Source organism: Micropterus salmoides, unplaced genomic scaffold (genome assembly GCF_014851395.1).
Source record: "Micropterus salmoides isolate LMB-PRFRI ecotype aquatic unplaced genomic scaffold, ASM1485139v1 Ms_hic_scaffold_1, whole genome shotgun sequence".
Lineage (NCBI taxonomy): Eukaryota > Metazoa > Chordata > Actinopteri > Centrarchiformes > Centrarchidae > Micropterus > Micropterus salmoides.
In genome coordinates, this window is record NW_024040040.1 from 31,789,873 (window position 1) to 31,811,101 (window position 21,229).

At 38.2% G+C, this 21,229-nt stretch overlaps 1 protein-coding gene across 1 annotated transcript; it reads right to left on the reverse strand.

Moving 5' to 3' along the window:
• Window positions 1-902: 902 nt before the first annotated feature.
• rab18a (RAB18A, member RAS oncogene family) lies at window positions 903-20,757 on the reverse strand. Its single transcript, XM_038723949.1, has 7 exons — window positions 20,570-20,757; window positions 18,169-18,224; window positions 5,559-5,620; window positions 5,202-5,274; window positions 4,330-4,448; window positions 3,775-3,841; window positions 903-3,133 (listed from the first exon to the last, which is right to left on the reverse strand). Exons 1-7 carry the CDS (start codon window positions 20,635-20,637, stop codon window positions 2,964-2,966), a joined length of 615 nt encoding a protein of 204 aa, XP_038579877.1. The 5' UTR covers window positions 20,638-20,757; the 3' UTR covers window positions 903-2,963.
• Window positions 20,758-21,229: the final 472 nt, after the last annotated feature.

Here is a 21,229-nt window from a genome sequence, read left to right on the forward strand (position 1 = left end):
AATCTGTAATTGGATTTGATACAGTGATTTCTAGAGAAGGGAGAAACACTGTTACATCAAGAACTTTCAGTTCTTCAGCTATAGTTAGAATAGAAATAGAAAAGATCAGATGATTAATTAATCAACAAAAACTGTATCTGCAACAGTTTTGAAAACTGACATTTAAATAATTTGTCAAGCAAATATTTTCACCATTTGAAGGTTCATGCTCTCAAATATGAGCATTTCCTTTTTTTCTGTTTTATATGATGGTAAATTAATATCTTTGGGTTCGGGGACTGTCAATTAAACAATTTGAAGACATCCCCTTTGACTGAGCTTTATTCACAATTTTTTTATAAACAAAAAAATAATCAGACTGATGAGAATGATTTAGTTTCAGCCCTGAGTAAGATTTTTAATGACATTTCCTGTGTACCAAATAAGAAGCATAGCTCACTTTTCAAAGGGCAGTGAAGGGGTATTTTATTCTCATGATGTAGCAATAAAAGGAATGTGAATAGCCAAGCTTTGTAAATTATTCTCAGAAAATATAGAATCTGTCAGCTCAACCCCTTGAGTAGCTGATGGTTTTCCAGTGTAGGCATTAGGAAACAGCAGCGCTACAGCTCAGCACATGGTTGGACCACATGAAGGCATTATTACACTGTATGCCTCCGTTGTTGTTTGACTGAGACATATTTCCAGACGGCTGCCTGGAGATGAATGATATGCTACAAGGGAAGAGTCCTCGCTCTCGCTGCCAGCCCTGAACCTTTCATAATCGCCCAGGAATTATGCACATCCCAGTTAAAGCACTGGTAGAGTGAGTTATGGCTGTGGTGGTGTTTCCTGAGAAGTCTGCCAAAAGAGATGATTTAGATAGATCACACGTCTGGGGTATGAGGGTTCCTCGGACACTGTTTAAACACAAGTCTTTATTCTGAGGACACAGGAATGTGAAGGTGCGCTGAGTGAAAAACACATCACCTAACAGTGACATTTCCAACATGGCAACGATGACAGCAGAGTTATTGGTCATCTCTGTTGAACACCCGGACATAAGAGCAATTACAAAAAAAAGAAGAAAAAATACTTTAATACTATTAATTATTATTCTACAAAGTGGCTTTTTAAGTTACAGATGTGAAGGCTCAAGGCTCGGTGTTGCATTAACACTAACATCATATTCAATTGTCTTCACTTAAAAAAGAATTTTATTTAGTTTAATACATAGGGCGGGGTTTGTAGTGAAATATGTATACATTCAGTTTTACAATTCATACAGGAATTATCCCACCAAATTCCTAAAATACACACAATTTACAAGGTATACATGTTTCAACATATTTTTGAACACACAAAAAAGGACTGCTATACCAGTTTAATACATAAAAGCCTACTTCCTTTTTGTTTATTTATACCATTAAATTTAAATGGTAAACCTGTATGCAATGTTATATTTTAAGGTAAATACAAGTTAAGTGTTTACAGCCTCTAAAGGCCATTCACTGGACCTAAAAAAACACAAACAAACAAAAAAAAACATGGCACACAGTTTCCCCATGCAATTAAAAACAGATTTAAAAAAAAAAAAAAAAAAAGTGATAAGACATGCTTGAATCCATGTCATTTTCACCATCCCTTAAAAGATCAAACTTTCAGAACTACATTTCCCAGAACACACACCAGCACTCGAATACTACGAACATGGTCAGAGGTCAGGGGTACAGCACATTTATAACTGCTTTTCAGATACAAACAGATACAGGAGTGCTGTGAAATGCATTAAAAACTGTGTGTGTGGAGCACACAGCTTTTTCTTTGATTTTCCAAATTCAGTGGAAACACCCTTATGACTCACTGCCCTGTCTTATATTGAACACTTTGCCTTTGTCTCTGTCCAGTCAAAGGGATGTATATGAAAGTCCATAGCAGTGGTTGTGATATTACTCATATTATCTCTCTTAGCGAGGGAGTGCCAGTAAGTCGCACTCCATTAAAGCAACTCGTTACAATAAAAGGCGTGCAATTTTAAGAGGTGCCCTCTTCTTCGGCACCCAGTGGAAAGCTCGCTGGTGCCAATCTCTTCGATTTATGCACTCTTCAAAACACACCAAAAGGTTTAAAGTCCAAATCAATAAAAGCAGTAAAACGTCATTCCAGACACTTGGTAACTCTATTATGTTCTGAAAAAAATGAGGCAGTTGTGTGGACATGATCCAAGCTTTTGACTGAAAGTAGTGAGATGGAACACAAGATGGCTTGGCTTGATAAGCTTCTCCATAAGCAGCATAATGTTCATAGAGTCTGAGGGGCAGGATCAGGATGAAGCACAACACAGAGCAGAGGAAAGACAAACACTGGAGAAAAGTCAGTCCTGCATTGATACAGATGTGCTTGCTAAAGCGGAGGACAATAAGCATGCTGGAGAAAAGAAAGACCCTTAGTCAAAACAGATTTCCCATCCTCATTATCATACTTCAGACATTTAGCCATATGCCTGACAAACTTTGGTTTATACTTTTGGACTCATTTCACTGCACTGCTATAAGTGAATGATATGTATGAGGCGAGAATGGTTAATATTTTGACCAAGGTCCAGAAACTGCAACTGACTGTAAGTCAAAACAAAAAAAAGAGAAAGACACTCAAATTCCATTAAGAGGAAGGCTGAGCTGCATATGCATTTTAGCGCAGCATTGTTATTAGAGTGTGTGCAAAAAGTAATGTCTGTGTCAACACAGAGTGTGTGGACGGTCAACCCTTACAGCTCAGCGGAGAAGAGACAGCCAGACCTCTGCTGCCTTCATGTCTGAGGAGGGAGCTCAACTCAGGCCAGCAACACAGCGGGAGGGGCGGGGTCGTTCTTTCAAGTGTGTTTGTGTCTATGCTTGTGTGTGAGTGTGTGACACTGTGTGTGGTATTCACGCATGTATGTTTGAACATGTGTTTGTGTGAATGCATTTGTGTATGTATGTTGTCTAGACCAGGGAGCAGTAGCCACCGCACGTTCCGCCTCCCGCGTCCTCGTCGGTGAGCTGGACTCCTCGCCCGTGGCTCTCGCTCTGCCACAATCCTGGAGTCTGGATGATTTTCTCCACCAGCTCCTCAAATGCACACTGAACGCCGTCCCTGGTCTTAGCACTCGCCTCTGGAAGAGCAGAGCGTGGAGGGAAAAATAAAGGATCAAACAGGAGGAGTGAAGGTACAGATACAGAGGAGAGGAGAAAGAGGGGAAAAGGGGTGAGAAAAACAAGATGAGAAGGGGTTTAAAAGAGAAAGAGGATGAAAATGGGCAAAAAAAGATGTTGTGGTGGCAAGTGTCAAAACAGACACTAATAGTGAACATTATGAGGTTATTAGGGGATATAGTCAACACCCACTAAACAACATGATGACATCCAGAAACATTATAATAGTAATAACCACAGGATAAAGAAATGCATCTTATTTAAAAAGTAAAATCAGAGTTAATATATTAGGAAATGCCTTGGAAGACTTGACATGAAATCTTTCCATTTCAACAAATATTTTTTAGTACTTGAAGAAAAGAAAAAAAAACAGGTGTTCTTTTAAGTAGTCCTTTACTGACAAATATGAAAAATAAAAAAAGAACAGGCAAAAATAAGAGTGCTTGGAAGATGATATATGAAGCCTGTTTTATAAATAGAACTATGCAAGCATTCCTATTCAAGCATGATAGTTATTTCAAAAGCTGCTTCCCCTGTGTAATAGTCTGCTGTAACTCATGCCCAGCAGGTCTTTGTGGAGCAGGGAATCCTCCGGACTTACCTATAAAAAGCATGGAATGTTTTCTTGCAAACTTCAGCCCCTCTGCCCTGTCTAGCTCGTGGTTTTCCTAAAACAAAAGAGAGGTAATGGCTTATTTGAGGTCTGCCGGGTGGAGCTGTCAGGTTCTGTGGTCGTCACAGGGCAGAGAGGAAAAGTGATTTTCACAGACAAAGAACAGGACACAATAAATTCATAATGCTCTACTTCGTGGGGATAAAAATGCCTACTGACTGATTCTGGTAACCTGGTAAAAGACCAGCTGCCCAAAATATGAAAGTGGGTCTGCCATGGCCATTTAATTCTGCAATTTGTCAACTGGCTGTATGCTTTAGAGATACTTATTTTCTCTTCTGTGGAATACATGTATATGTACAAAGTTAATGTATTATTCTTGTTCTTAGAATCTCTAGATACCAATTTTAACTTAATTTATTTTTTTTAAAAAGGGGTATTAAATCCATTCAAAATTATGAATGTCTTTGTTCTTAGGAGCTCAAACCTCTCTAATCAAACAACCTGAGTGGGGACACAAACATTTTATACATAAACACTCACCCTATCGATTTTATTTCCCACAAGCATTTTCACGAGGTCGTTCCTTGTACAGTACGTCTCGAGCTCATTGAGCCAGTTGTCAAGTTTGGCAAAGGTTTCCCGTCGTGTGACATCATACACTGTGCCAAACCAAAGACAAAGACTTAAATGAAGGCAAATACATTTCCTGCACAAGTTGACCATGCTTTAGGTCTGAAGTAAGACTGGTGGAAAGGCATCGTTTCTCTGAATCTATGATTAGACAATGTGACAAATTTGTAGGATGGTAATAATCAGCATAAGCACAGTCCAACGAGCTTTTATAAAATTGTTATGTACGCATACAGGACCTAATGGAAAGACTGTATGATACTAACTTGATGATGTTTTCAAGAGTGAAGTCCAACTGGCCTTGAACAGATTTGATTGCTTTTTGTAATGAAAAGGACAGACTCCCAATAACCCTGAGTTAAATAATACAACATAATAAATATGTAAAATAATATGGTATCAGCTAAAAACACACGGTTGATAAAACCAAAACAACTGAAGTCCTCTCATAGTATCACATGTGCTAATCCCAGTGCTATAGCAAGGCGCCTTGTGTTTCTATATATCATTAAAGTGGTCAAAAACCAAAGGCTGCAGAGGAAGTCTGTTTAAGAGGTTTAATTTAGCTCCTGTGTGTGTGTACATATATGTACTGTACATGCATCCCCGTATGAGGAGTCTGACTTAAGAGTATAAACTAACTTCCAGAGAGAGAGGTAAGAGTGTGTGCGTCACAGGATGAAAAGCAATCACTTTCTTTACAACCAGGGTCTTGACTCTGAAGAGAAAATGGGCACCCAAACACACACACGAGCAACGATGGCATCAGCAGCTTGGCTTACCCAGGATGACTCCCTGGGCACCGCGGTAGTAACTAGGCGTCAGGGTTCGGAAGCGCTCCTGTCCTGCAGTGTCCTGCAAAACACAACCAGCTCAGCACTACTGGACACGCTTGCAGGAACAACTTGTGGCTCAAATAGAAGGAAAACCAGGGCAGACAGACATAAACAACAACACTGACTCCTCTGTGTTCCTCAATGAGCAGGTAGGTAAAAATGGTGTTACATAAGCGCCATCTTATGGCCACTTTAGAGAATAGACCGACTGGAGTCATGGAGTAGTTTCCTAGTTAATCCCTCTGCTTTGACTGACAGACAAGAGCGACATTTGTGTTTAATGAGTTTGTGTTTTTTACTTACCCATATTGCCAGCTTTGCCTTGTTGCCATCCACAGTAATGGTCTTCACTTTGAAGTCAACACCTAGACAATAAAACTCCAGTCAATCACTCATACTGTCATGATGACCTCATACTGTTACAGTCCCAATGTGGTGACTCTTCCAGGTTTCTGCCAATTACTGCCAAGAATATCACAACGACAGACTATAATTGTCGATGATGAATCGTAAAAACATACACACCACACCGCACAATGTCTCTGAACTTCTGCTAACCCCTGCTTTTCAGACTGGCATTATGCCCATCCCATGTCCTGTATTTAAATTATGGCGAGCATTCATATCCATCACAAAGGGACTGTGTGGTTTAATGTCCAAAACTGAAATCAATACAGGTCTGTATTGAATAAATAAAAAAATAAAAATCCACCACCTGTTAAATAGCTCAAAGAGCCATGATTCACCCCTAAAAATCCTGCCAGATCCCAAGGGGACAGACATTTACATGAAAATAACAATGTTGTCCCTCTTCCCCTGAACAAGTAAATCTCCTCTATTGCCTTTGTGCAATGTCTCAGTGTGCAGAGCCTGCAGTGTCTGGATGACATATCCGCCAGACTTTTAGCATCCACTGACAGATTTACCAGGGAAATGTACACTTATGATGGGCTTGTTTTTACATCTGGGACTGGGGAGGGGAGTTCACTTCAGCGCCAAAACAAAGGAGGCGAAAAGGGACAAGAAGACAGGCTGAGGATATATGACATCCAATGTGTGTACCACACACACTTACACACACAAATATACCATCTGGTCACACAGTAAATCACAACAACTAGCTCTTCCTCGAGTCCAGCAGGGTTTCTCAGATACTGCTGCCTGATGCATGTGGAGAGGAGTTCACGCTAAACATTTCCCTGAACCTGGATCAGTCTCTCCTGCTTTAATTCAGATCAATTTCAGACAGACCTTTCACAGAGAACATACAGTGGAGCATCTGTTTGTGATATCACAACAAGATGCCACTGATGGTAGGAGTCAAGACTGGGCTGATCTCTGTAGGCCAACCAATTCACAGTGGACCTCAAAACCACCCTATGATATATAGTTGACACTTTGAGAGCATCACAACACACCCTACTACTAGTGACGAAACAGATAACGGTTTAATAAAACCAAGGTATAATTCCTGACGGTTAGTATTACCGTTACAAATTATTCAATCATCATTAAAACCGTATTTGATTACCGCGCTTACTCACGGTAACACTACCCGGCATCAACCAATACAGTCTCCAAAACAAAGGCACATGTGCGCGGCATGCAATGCGGGTTTGTTTTGACGGAATGAAGTGACAGCGCTCTGGAGATTCAGCCTAGTCCTCAGAGGACTAAGTCTGAAGCGTGGTATTTTCTTGTTTTTTTCCCCCTCTTTAGAAGTGCCGAGGGAATCTTGAATCACTGCGAAAGGGGCAACCCTTAGAATCTTGTGAGTCCTCTTCGTACCACTGCCCACTATGTCATGGTTTGTCTAACTTGCTAACAGCTTGTAAACTGAAACTCTCAGCAGGTAACATGGTGAGTAAACTTTACCCGTTATCTCTCTAAGTATCTAGATAATTGGATTATCAGTGAAAGTGTCATGACAACAGGCCTGCTCCCCTGCTTGCCAATCATCTGCCACCTCATTAAGACAAAAAGATCACTCAGTTTTACAGTTGCTAATTCTTGGCTATTTAGAGGTTCAGTGTGTAAGTTTTAGAGCCATCTAGTGTTGAGGGTTGCGAATTGCATTCACGTGCTGCTCGGATGGTCCCATTTCCCGAGTTGTAAAATCATTCTTCCGACTTCAGTGTGTGTTCATGTACATGGACGCTACTACAAAGATGTGTAGGTTTAGCATTATCATAGCATACAAACAACTCAAATACAAATACATACAAATTACATGTTTACAAAATATGTATAAATATTACGTGATTTTGCATGAATAAAAATTTCTTTATGTCCCATGTACACTTTATTTCTCTTTTTGCTATAAAGATTTAAGGGAGGAAAAAAGGATTCTGATCATTCCTACACCACATGAATGCACCATCAATCACCGCTCACCCCTCCCTTTCCAAGTGAGCAGGAGAAGCTACAGTGGCCGACACTCTCGGTCTGCTCTTGTGCTAAATACGTGTGGGATAGAGTTGGGCGATGTCTACAAAAGAAAAATCAGGATGGGCGAGGTCATCGGGGGGCAGCAGTCGTCTTATGTGCACGTGTTCTCGCACAGACTTCACTCGTAAAAAAATTGGAAGACTATTAACTTACGTTACAAGTCGCGGTGGATATTTTACGCACGGACCAGGTAAAGCAACAGTGAAGGGTGCAGATGTTCAGTTGTTAGGCTGCGTCATTATTAAGCAGACATGCAGCTCACCTGCTGCCGTGATAACGGATTGCGGGTGGAAATATACGGAAAAAAGATGAGTTCTCAGTCTTTTAAACGACTTTATAAAAACATACTGCTGAAGGTGTGTGAGTATGTCAGTGTGTTGGGAGAAGAGAATTCCGAGGCAGACTGTGCAAAGCATACTTAAAAACAATAATAATAATGTCCGTGGTCATTAAAACCTGCTTTCACAGGGTGGTATGATGTGAACATTTGAGATTTTTTTTGCTGGGGGAGCGGGGGTTTTACAATCACGATGCCGGCTGGCGTCGCCGATGGCATCGTCTATCGGCCCAACACTAGTGTGGGACTACATTTGTCCAAATTTTTTTTGATTGGCCAGCCGCCACTTTTTTTGATCAAGATGGCGGCACCCTGTGATGTGCAGTTACTTCAGAAGGAACAAAGTGACAATAATTAAGCTAAACTAAAGTGATACTATTAAAGTATTTGAGAATAAGACACAAAAGCAATCAAAATGCCACAGAAGAAAGTCAGCAGTGTGGTGGAGGAGGAGTTGGAGGAGATTCGAAAATCTTTAAACTTCATGTCAGATGAGTTGAGCAAAGTTGTTAAACAACAAGCTATTCTACTTGATCTGATGGACGAAGTTAAACAACTGAAGAACCTTGTTATAGAGAAGGACAAGAAAATTGATGGATTGGAGAGAAGGATTGATGATCTGGAACAATATACAAGAATGGAGGACTTAATTATACAGCGCCTTGCGAAAGTATTCGGCCCCCTTGAACTTTTCGACCTTTTGCCACATTGCAGGCTTCAAACAAAGATATAAAACTGTAATTTTTTGTGAAGAATCAACAACAAGTGGGACACAATTATGAAGTGGAACGAAATTTATTGGATATTTCAAACTTTTTTAACTAATAAAAAACTGAAAAATTGGGCGTGCAAAATTATTCAGCCCCTTTACTTTCAGTGCAGCAAACTCTCTCCAGAAGTTCAGTGAGGATCTCTGAATGATCCAATGTTGACCTAAATGACTAATGATGATAAATAGAATCCACCTGTGTGAAATCAAGTCTCCGTATAAATGCACCTGCTCTGTGATAGTCTCAGAGGTCCATTTAAAGCGCAGAGAGCATCATGAAGAACAAGGAACACACCAGGCAGGTCCGAGATACTGTTGTGGAGAAGTTTAAAGCCGGATTTGGATACAAAAAGATTTCCCAAGCTTTAAACATCCCAAGGAGCACTGTGCAAGCGATAATATTGAAATGGAAGGAGTATCAGACCACTGCAAATCTACGAAGACCCGGCCGTCCCTCTAAACTTTCAGCTCATACAAGGAGAAGACTGATCAGAGATGCAGCCAAGAGGCCCATGATCACTCTGGATGAACTGCAGAGATCTACAGCTGAGGTGGGAGACTCTGTCCATAGGACAACAATCAGTCGTATACTGCACAAATCTGGCCTTTATGGAAGAGTGGCAAGAAGAATTTCTTAAAGATATCCATAAAAAGTCTCGTTTAAAGTTTGCCACAAGCCACCTGGGAGACACACCAAACATGTGGAAGAAGGTGCTCTGGTCAGATGAAACCAAAATCGAACTTTTTGGCAACAATGCAAAACGTTATGTTTGGCGTAAGGTTAAAATTGATGGGAAGATGGATGGAGCCAAATACAGGATCATTCTGGAAGAAAACCTGATGGAGTCTGCAATAGACCTGAGACTGGGACGGAGATTTGTCTTCCAACAAGACAATGATCCAAAACATAAAGCAAAATCTACACTGGAATGGTTCACAAATAAACATATCCAGGTGTTAGAATGGCCAAGTCAAAGTCCAGACCTGAATCCAATCGAGAATCTGTGGAAAGAACTGAAAACTGCTGTTCACAAACGCTCTCCATCCAACCTCACTGAGCTCGAGCTGTTTTGGAGGAGGAATGGGCAAAAATTTCAGTCTCTCGATGTGCAAAACTGAGCGACTTACAGCTGTAATCGCAGCAAAAGGTGGCGCTACAAAGTATTAACTTAAGGGGGCTGAATAATTTTTCACGCCCAATTTTTCAGTTTATTTGTTAAAAAAGTTTGAAATATCCAATAAATTTCATTCCACTTCATGATTGTGTCCCACTTGTTGTTGGTCTTCACAAAAAATTACAGTTTTATATCTTTATGTTTGAAGCCTGCAATGTGGCAAAAGGGGGCCGAATACTTTCGCAAGGCACTGTACTAGAAACTAGGACTAGAAACAACACACCAAACGTATGACAGTACTGTTGCCAGAGATAAAGTCGGTGAAGACGCCCTGCCAGAGGATCTTCAAACGCTGGACAAACAAGTAATAAAGTTCTTTGAAAGTAAGAATATGAATATTCAGAGTGATAATGTTGTGGCCTGCCATACCCTTCCTCGAAGGAATAGCGGAGCAAAGCCTGTTATAGTTGTTAGGTTTGTGAATCGGAAATAAAAAAAAGAGTTACTGAGGCAAGCTAAGAAGTTGAAGGGTACAGGAGTGTATCTGAATGAACATCTTACCAAGAAGAATGCCGACATTGCGAGATGCGCATGCATTCTGAGGAAACAGAATAAGATCCAAGCTACATGGACAAGAAACTGTAAAGTGATGATACGGCTAAATGGAACACCTGAAGAAGCTAAAGTACTCACAATAAGAGAACTCAAAGAATTTGACCAGTACGGATAAGTGAGAACTACTGCATGTGGAGGAATATCCATTACAAACGATAACTGTGGTTTGTGTTACAAGTGAGGACTATGTGGAGGAATATCATATGGACTCATATCACAAAATAAATGATGGACATTGAAAAGTATTTTTTGTTCCCATACAGAGATATTGACGATGGGGAGTTTGTTAACATCCATAAGGACTATGTGTCTGATTGCTTACAAAATCAATGCTGTGAGTATGAAAATTAGAATTTTAAAACATTCAATCACACAGACTATAAAATGTATGATATTGAAAATGATATTGACCCGGAAAACCATTTCTAGTAATTGTTGTGAGTATTACACGGAAGAACAATTTAACAGAAATGTGGATATGGAAGGGGCATTATCAATAATACATTTTAATAGTAGAAGTCTTTATAGAAACTTTGTACAAATTAAGGATTACTTGGGCCAGTTTAACAAATTTTATGTGATTGCTGTGTCAGAGACTTGGCTTGATAATGAGAAAGAACAAGATTTGGAAGGATATAAACTGTTTACGATTAACAGAGTTAATAAAAAAGGAGGTGGTGTTGCTTTGTAGGTTGATACAGAGTTAAGATGCAATTTGATTAAGAGTAGGTCAATGACTATAGAAAATATCTTGGAATGCTTTTATTAGTTTTGTGTATAGAATACCAGGAACATGTATCGAAACATTTATAAATAAGATAGTTGGTATGCTTGAGAAATGGAATGAGAACAAGATACAAATTATATGTGGAGATTTTAACATTGATTTGTTGAATCCAAAGAGATATAAGAGGACAACAGATTTTATTGATACAATGTATAGTAAAGGTCGGTTTCCTGTGATCACAAAACCAAGTAGAATAACTACCGACACTGCTACATTGATAGATAATATATATACAAATGAAATTGAAGCGAAAATAGTAGGAGGATTATTTATAAATGATATGGCAGATCATCTTCCAGTTTTTGCGATCTTTCAAAACTTATTTAAAAAAACAAATGAAAACAGGACAACTAACTATAAAATGATCAGACATAGAACACCGGAAACCATCACTGCCCTTGGGGAGGATTTACAAAAACAAAACTGGAGTGAGGTTTATGTAAATAAAGATCCTAATAGAGGTTATGGTGTTTTTTGGACCATATTAACTGAGCAATATGAGAAACATTGTTGGTCCAACAAAATTGTAAAGAAGCGCAAAAATGATGACAAACCATGGATTAGTAAGGGAATAGAGAAGGCACGTAAAAAGAAAAATGCATTATATAGGAAATACAACTAGAACAAAACAAGCTGAATACAAGAATAAGATATATAAAAATAAACTAATAAGTATTCTAAGATTTAGCAAAAAAGATTATTATCTTAAATTATTGTACAGGTATAAGAGTAATACTCAAGCAACATGGAAAGTACTCAACATTATAATCAAAGAGTATACTGGAAAAATAGATTACCCAAATTACTTTGTAAATGATGATGCATTAATATTAAATGAAGTTAATCAGGGGAACTGATGAGATGGAAGTACTAAGAATAAAAATTCTACTGATTGTGATGATATTGACATAGCATTATTAAAAGATATTATAGAATATATAGCAAAACCATTTACATATATTTGTAATCAGTCCTTTTTAAACAGGTATATTTCCAAGTAATATGAAAATAGCAAAAGTTATTCCTATTTTCAAAAATGGAGATAGACATCTTTTTTCCAATTATAGACCAATTTCTCTGCTTTCCCAGTTCTCAAAAATCTTAGAGAAATTATTTGTGCGCAGACTTGACAATTTTATAGATGAGCATAAACTATTGAACGAACATCAGTATGGCTTTAGAGCAATAGGTCGACCTCAATGGCAGTGATCTTGAATCTAGTAGAGAAGATTTCCACTTCTATGGATAATAATGAATATACTGTGGGGGTGTTTCTAGATTTAAAAAAAGCTTGATCATACTTTATTAATGAGGAAATTGGAGAGATATGGAATAAGAGGGAAAGCCCTCTCTCAAATTGTTTGTATTGTATAAAGATGACATTTGTAAAGTGTCTAAAATATTAAAAATGATATTGTTTGCCGATGACACAAATTTGTACTGTACGGGAAAAAGTTTGGAACAGCTTCTGAATACGGCTGAAATCTGTGGCCTTAAAAAGATGGTTTGATGATAATCGACTTTCATTGAATTTGAACAAAGTTCATAATATTTAGCAATCGACGAAGTAACAGTAATGTTAAAATTAAGATTAGTAATGAGGAAATAGAAAGAGTATATGAATATAAATTCTTTAGGTGTTAGATAGATCATAAATTATGCTGGAAATCACATAAATAATCAAAAGACAAAAATGTCTAAATCCATTGCAATACTAAATAGAATAAAACATATTTTGAATGAAAAATCATATATATTGAATTGTTCGCTCATAGTTCCATACATTACTTATTGTGTGGAGGTGTGGGGTCATACATATAAAACTTATACAAATTCAATATATATGCTACAAAAGAAAGCATTAAGGATTGTAAAACAGTCTGACTATTATGCACCAACAAATGTATTTATTAATTTACGAGCTTTAAAATTTGTTGATTTAGTTGACCTTTATACTGCCCAGATCATGTATAAAGTCTATAAGAATTTAGTTCCGAATTGTGTTCAGAGGCTGTTCGTAATTAGAGAAAGTCAGTACAAATTAAGAGGAATGTATATGTTTAAAAAAGTAAGAGCAAGAACTAATATAAAAAGGGGTAAACCCATGGAATAATTGTGACAAGGAATTAAAATTGTGTACTTCACTCTGTAATTTTAAGAAAATGTTTAAAAACAAGGTGATAAATAATTATATAACTCAATACGATTAATTTGTGTACGCTTTATGTCAAATATTGAAATAATCTTTTTTTTTATGTAACTGTACATTTATTTTGAATGGATTAAATCCAGAAAGAAAAGTGAAGCTCATTAGATAATTATGTAAAAGGGGTAGGCATAATAAGCATAGGCTTCAGTCTACACCTTTTTCGGTTGTTATGCATGTATATATTGTTTTATTTTCATTGTTTTTTTGTTTTGGAAAATTATGTGTGAGGACTGAAATCAATTTTGTTGATTGATTGATTCTTGTTTCTAATAAAAGAGTGCACTACTACTACTACTACTACTACCACCATTACTTGTTCTTCTCCATCTTTGTATGTATTCAATGTAGTGACAAAACGCGCTCTGTAGAGCCGTTTGTCCATTTGGACTGCTGTAGAAACATGGCGGTGCAACATCGAGACTTCCATGTAAGACGACCCACGGTGTACGCAGACAGAAATGACTCATTCTAAGGTAATAAAAACACAATGGTTTATTATGTAAGGTCTTTATACCCCACTGAGTTATACACATAGTTAAGTATATTATATTACATTTCTGTCAATAGATCCTCCTAAATACTACACACTGAACCTTTAATACCTTTCAGCCAATACATCGAGTGCTAATGTGACAATGTACTGACTACTGTCACAGGGAGAAATCTAACCAGCTGAACTGCTTTAGCTGGTAAGGATGAAAATACCTTAATTGAGATCAAGTGATACCGTAATAAAAGTGATGTCTGTCTGAATCTGAGGGAACTTGAGTCAATGAGCGAGGCTTAACTCCAATAAAGACATCTGTTTGGCAAAGACCCTCAGCTGGCCAAGTAAAGCAGTAGTGATCCATGCTTTGACCTTGAAAAAAAAGTGCTTTAACTGTTTCAACCTCTCCTGGAATCTGTGCTTTTGGTTGTTTTAACAAAGACAGCATTGTGAGCTACAAGCTCTCCACAAAATCCCATTAGTTAGGGTAGAAAAACAATTCTACATCCAAATGCATCAATAAGTTTATACATCTTGAATGCTTTAATGAACAAAAACCCATTAAGGTTAGTACTGCCTCAAGGCCACTTAAAAAAATATAGCGGGTGTGTCCATGGTGCAACAAATGATTTATACTGTGAAAAGAAGCTGATATCATTTGCAGATCTACCAGAATTTTGAAAACCCTCCATTTGTAAAAATAATGTACCACTAAGTTCACCATTTCTTCAGATAAGATAGATAGCCTGGCCTGCTGTAGTTTTTTTTTTTTTTTCAAACTCCTCATTAAGTTTAAAATAAATCAAGTAACTTCGTGGCTTTGAGGGTGTGTGGTATCGTGGTATCCTTTACTTCCAGCTCGCCAGGTGCTCATACCTTCTGTTAGCAGACCTCCTTTCTGAATTTCTGTACAGTGACCTCAGCTTGACTTTGATTTCAGTATAAAAACATCTATGACTTTAAATTTCTATTTTAAATTATTTGCAATAAATACTGGGTGTGCAACTCACACAAGAAGTGAGCATGGTGGATTGAACCAATTCTGGTTCTGGAGTGGGTAACAAGGCTTCTGTCTTTTTGTGGATTGGTGTTCAGTTCAATGTATAGCATCTGCCCGTAGCCTCAGCAGCGACTAATGACCAGGAAGAGGAATGAAGAACAGTTTACGTCTACTTAGGGCTGGATGTTTTCACCTAAAATCAAAAACAGGATTAATTGAACATTTCACCTCGATTACGATTATTGAACAATTATTTTGTTTTTTTGTTGTTATTTTTGTCCTAATAGTTTACTGACAAGGTTTGTACTGTAAATATGCTCAACTATATAAGAGCAGCCGAGTTGGGCAGTGTGTGTTTGTAGCGAATGAGAGCGAGCGAGCGGCAGAAAGTGACAGAAAAAGTGAGCAAGTTTGTTGTCAGTCTGGCAGTAAATGTACAGTGAAGGTCACAATGTCTCCGTTAATAAAATGGATGTGCCAACTGCTGGAAAGTGAAGGCGGTTAGCGCTAGCTAACTTCTGCCTGACTCTGGGTGGCTCAGCAGGACTGGACAGGGCGGAGTCACGTGACCACACACACAGTAGTATGTTTTTAAAGGGAAAGTACATGAACACACACAGTAGGGAAAATATTTATAAATAACCGAAATAACAGACATGGTAAAATTACATCGGTTAGAGGCTCTGAATTTCGGTTTTGATACTTTTCAAATAATTGTCCAGATCTTTGTCTACTTTACTGAATGTGGCAGCCACTGCGGTCTACAGTAGTTGTTTAAAGTTCAAACTCCAACTTAACCCTAGTTGCTCCAGAGGCGTGCGACCTCTGACATGTATAGCAATTGTAAGTCGCTTTGGATAAAAGTATGTGTAAATGTACTGCAAACTACAAACTTACCAATACACACCTCTCTGAAAGTGTCAATAAAAACTGGAAAGTCTTATCTTTGAAACGGTAGAGTTTATAGCTGAGCTGTTGTAATGGATTACATTAGATTTTACAGGTGTACCTAATAAAGTGGCGACTCACTGTATGTTTACATGTATTTCTACTTATTGGTTGCACTTGCACACAATCCTGGAACAGTCCTTCCCAGAAATATCCATTGTCCATTCTTACATATTAATTACATTACATTCATTCAGCTGACACTTTTACACAAAGTGAGAAGTCTGAAGCAAGAAATCAGAGGTCACACGCCAATAGAGCAATCAGGGGTTATATGTCTTGCTCAGGGACATATTGATGGATGTGTCGCAGTGGGAATAGAACCCCAGTCTCCCACACCAAAGTCATGTGTCTTATCCACTGTCCCATCGCCACAACGATCAATGAGCTGATACAGGGTATATACAGGAATCCTGAAGTAAAATTCAATACCTTTTTAAGACCTTTTCAAGACCTTTTCAACATATTTTAAAGACTGCCGCGCCACTTTGAGCTGTAACCGATAAAATCAGCCACATCTTTAAAAGAGATATTTCTGAGTTTTTAAAAGGAATTTAAGTATATTTATATCATATTATGTTATAACATATATTTATTGCCTATATGTCATCAGGTTGTAACGCCACCAATAAATTGAGGCATTCACCAACTTTCTCAGTTGCCTATAACAGCCTGTATGGGCCAACAGTTTTTTATGTACAGGACTGGTCACCTTTCTCTTATGTCTTACATAAGCTTTGACGTTTATGTACGCAATATTACAGCAAATCATGTGAAACAGTGTAATTTTGTGTTTTAGTTGGTTTAACCTAGATTATGTGAGCTTGCCTGCAATGATATGTGTGATAACTTTCATCGACCACTTGATCTATACAACAAAATTCAAATAGGGCAGGAGGGAACAAAGATGAAGAGAATAAACTGAGTGATGAATAACGTAAGTAGTGTAGGCGGTGTAGCACAGGCACAACCTGGAGGAGGAACTAGTCTAAATTTGTAACATTAAATTGAAAGTATATTGTTAATTTCATAGTAAACTGTAAGCTTGATATTAATATATTCATTATGTTACTATATTCAATATAATTTCATATAATAGTATATAACTTACCACCAGTATAATATTAGTTCAAATTACAGCTGCTTCAGTTTGTGGTTGTTTTTTATTCATTAACTTTGTGCAAGAAAAATGCTCTAGGCTATGCGAGTCTCCAACCTTGATTTTAAGCAGGCTACTAACTCGCCAGTAATCATAACCATTTATGCAGAACTATGAGTTCAACATTTATAAAGTTTGTTGCAGCACATCAAACTTTATTTTAAATCCCGCTCAATCCAGGCTGTGAATGATTTGTTCACAAAAAGTGACATTAACAAGAGCATCGGCTTTATGAGAAGTTCAACGTGTTTCAATAAAAAGGCAGAGATTTAGCTAAACAGCCAAATGTTAGCCAACCCCACACGCTCCTTGAATTTTCCCTGTTGTCTTCTGTCTTACCGATTCAGCTTCTTACAGCGCGTCTTGCTCTTGTTTTTCAGGAACGAGGCTGTTCAAGTGGCCACAGAGCGACCGGCCAACCAGGTTAATCCCGTTACTCCTGATCGCCACTCCAACTATGTTTTGGACGATTAGCATTGAGGGTCCGGTGGGGTGGGAGATTACGGTCGGTTGTATTCGTAAATCATTTTCCGGTTCGCACGGATCTATTTTTTGGAGCGTTTAAGAGTGAAATAGGCGCACGGTAGATCCCTGCGCCTAATGTTACAGAAACAAATCACTGCCTTTTTAGTATTTTTGGCTATGCATTATAAATAAATACGTTCACCTAAACTTTTAGCAAACAAACTTTAGGACAAACAGGATTTTCACATTGAAAAAAGTATCTTCAACATTTAATACCTTGTTAAAAGGCGATTAAGACTTTTTAATGGACTTAATTTTCGCAAAATTGATTTACTACCTTTTAAGACTTTTTAAGACCCCGTGGACACCCTGTTATATGTTAATTCCAACTACACTGCCTTTCATGAGTAACCAGTGTTGCTCATAATCATTTTCATTTTTAAGATCCTTGTTTGTACTTACCTCCTTTGCATGTGGTTCATTTTAACTCTACGGATGATGGCCACTACCTTCTGATGCACAAACTTTTTTTTATTTCACTCTGTCATTAACTGAGCTCAGATGTGTTACTCACCTATTGTTGCTGCTTGTTCTGGGTCAAATGTGTCATCTGTAAATCTCAAGAGGAGGCTGTTGAGTGGAAGAAGAAAATAATTAGATTAAGACTGATTATGAATCACTAACAAACACATCAGAACGGCACTTTTAAGTACTTCTTTTCCACACTGGCTGAGTAAGCTTTTGATCTGGAATCAGATTTCCATTTGCTTTGTTCACATAACCTGTCCTGCGGCACCAGACTTATCGAATTCTGTGTCTCTATCTCTTTCTATTGATGACTTTGTCCTTCACTTGCATTACATGTACAAGCTCCAGATGATATCACCGCTAGATTGCAGTCAGAAGGACAAGGTTCATTTCTTAACTATGACTAATCAAGTGCATAGGCCTTAATCACAAGGCTGATGATGGGGATAAACTCACTCCTTTCCCTTGACCTAAGGATAATTCTCTTATTTTTCCTCATGGGCCATCAGGAGGGATGCTGGAGCAATGAGTGTTTATTGTTTGAGGTCCATACAGCCAATGAGCTATGCTTGGAGACTGCCAAGTTAGAAATGTGTTCCGTGTAGGTCATTTGTTCAGGTAAAATGAAACTTGTGTATTCCTTGCCAGGCAGACATCTCCCTGATGATTTAAGGGCTTCTACAGATTGCAGGAAAACAAATTCAATATCTGTATGCTACTCAAAAATTAGTCCAGTCAGTAACCCTACTTGACGATAGCACAACTGGCACAGGATAATTCAAATAATGACATTTGAAACTAATCATAGTCTGAATTAGTTTATTGTATCAAGCAAAAGCCTATTTAATAATAATACAAAATTACTTTCTGGAAACAACGCCCTTGGCCTCAATGTTACACAGTGATTCACAAGCAGGCAGCGCAAGTACAGCTGGCCACAGAACTCTTCTGTTTTCTTGAAATATAAGCAAACCTTGGTCCATGTTATGGTGTTGGCAAAAACTCCTGTGCACTCAGTCAATACGGAGTCCACATTAAGAAAACTACCAGCACTACTGGAGAAAATGTGAGAAAAAAAAGAGAAGAGACTTCTACCGTAAAACTAAAACAGGCGAGAGAAGTGTGTTAAAATCAAGAAATTATCTAAATAAGATAAAGCTAAAAAAGTAAATAGAGGAACAGTGATAAGACAGAGTAAAACAATGTGGAAACATTACTGCTGAAATTTCTCCGATGTAAAGAGCGTGAGCTAGTACAAATATTTGAGATTATTTTCAACCTTCTGGGATAACACTTAGGTGATTCAAAGTGAAAGTATTCTCAAAGCCCATTTACATTGGATGCCATGTTGATCATGCTGAAGACCCCAGTCTTGTGATCACCACACAAGAAATCCAATTCCCTTTTGCGGTTCATGTTACGTCTTGATGAACCTGAGGCTTGGTCATCAGTCTACACTAAATGATGATTTCATTTTTTTTTTTTTTTGGCCAGACACAAACCTTGTTGTAAGCTTTTTTGTCAAAGGACGTACAACAAAGCTTTGGGCAGCACATTACCTGTGTGCCGTGCTATGACTATGGAAGGCACGCTGTACTTGATACCATAGTTTGCAATGTGATGGTTGATGGCTCAGGCTGTGTGTCAGGATTCTTTCATGCAGTCTAAACCACAGTCATGGAGACCAGAAAACCTGGCCAATCTCTCTGCTGCCAGACTGATGTTGGTAAAAACAATATACTCTGCTTTGAATATTAGACTGATTTGTGGTTACTAACAAGGATCTCGGATTACCATATAATGGCAAAATCAACTGTGTGGTAAAAGCTATAACGTTGCAGCCGTTTTAGTCCTTCTAGTAGGGCCAAGCCTTCTCAAGAATGACCTTTTAACTCAAGCTGACATTAGCCCACGTAGATATTAGCTGTTGTGTTCATAGTGAGGTGTCAACCACTTGGAGACCACCATATTGGTGAAACCAGCGATAAGAAGACAATAAATATACAATTCTGCCATCCCAATTCTCTACAGTGACTATCTCTTGTCTTCACTTAAATCTGCTAAGATAACTTACAGTTGGCTTAGATAACTGTCTGCCGCAGTGGCAGTAAGCCACGAAGACAGGGCAGAAAAGTGGTCTCGATTGCAACATCTTCAAACAGCTGTCAGACGTGAACAAAGATGTTACATACTACAGCTATTGGCAGCTAGCTGAGTTTAGCTGACCAGCCAGCACACCACAAGCATTATTTTAGTTCATAACAGCCGGACGGTGTGGCCTGCTTAATTTTAGAAGATGCCGACCACTGCGGAGTCGTCCACGTCATTTTAAAACGCTGCATTATCTCTGAACCGCACATCACTGGATTTTCTGCTAAGCTAACGCTAGCTAGCTAACGTTAGCAGTGAGCCACGACATCAATTTCGGGGAGACAACTTCAGCTTACCTGGACTTCCCAACACCACTTTCTCCTATTATCAATATTTTCAGCGTCGTTAATATATCTTCTTCCATTTTCCCTTCACTTGTTACTCTCGATAAATTTTACAACACCCTGTTAAAGACGACGTGCCTCAGTAACTTGCGTCCCTGTTTACAGCCTGCAACAGAGATAGTTTGACAGCAAGATGCCTCCCTCCAAACATATCCGGTATGACTTCTTGGCACTTCCGCTTGGTACACGTACATGAACATCTGATGAGCCACGGTGAGCTGATCACACAAAGCAGACGCTATTGTAAGATAGGGTTCACGTGTATTTTGATTTACTTTGTAGCGGAACAAAATTGGAATCCATCATGTTGTGTCGCATAACATCAGTGAAACAGGTACTGATTTACATTGATTCTTTTAATTAGCATTTTATTATTATATTAACACATTCCAATACATCTTTGTTATTACAGTTATAAACGGTTACACAATTACTGTGTATACAGTTAATGCTTTTCAATAATTGCTACAATATATATATGACTGTTATTATAAGTCAAGTTAAGGTCATCAGCATAATCCTGTCTATAATTACTGACTCAAAATATAATAAATACTTATTTATGAGGACCAGTGCTTGGCATGCAGGCTTTCCCAGTAAAACAAGACATCC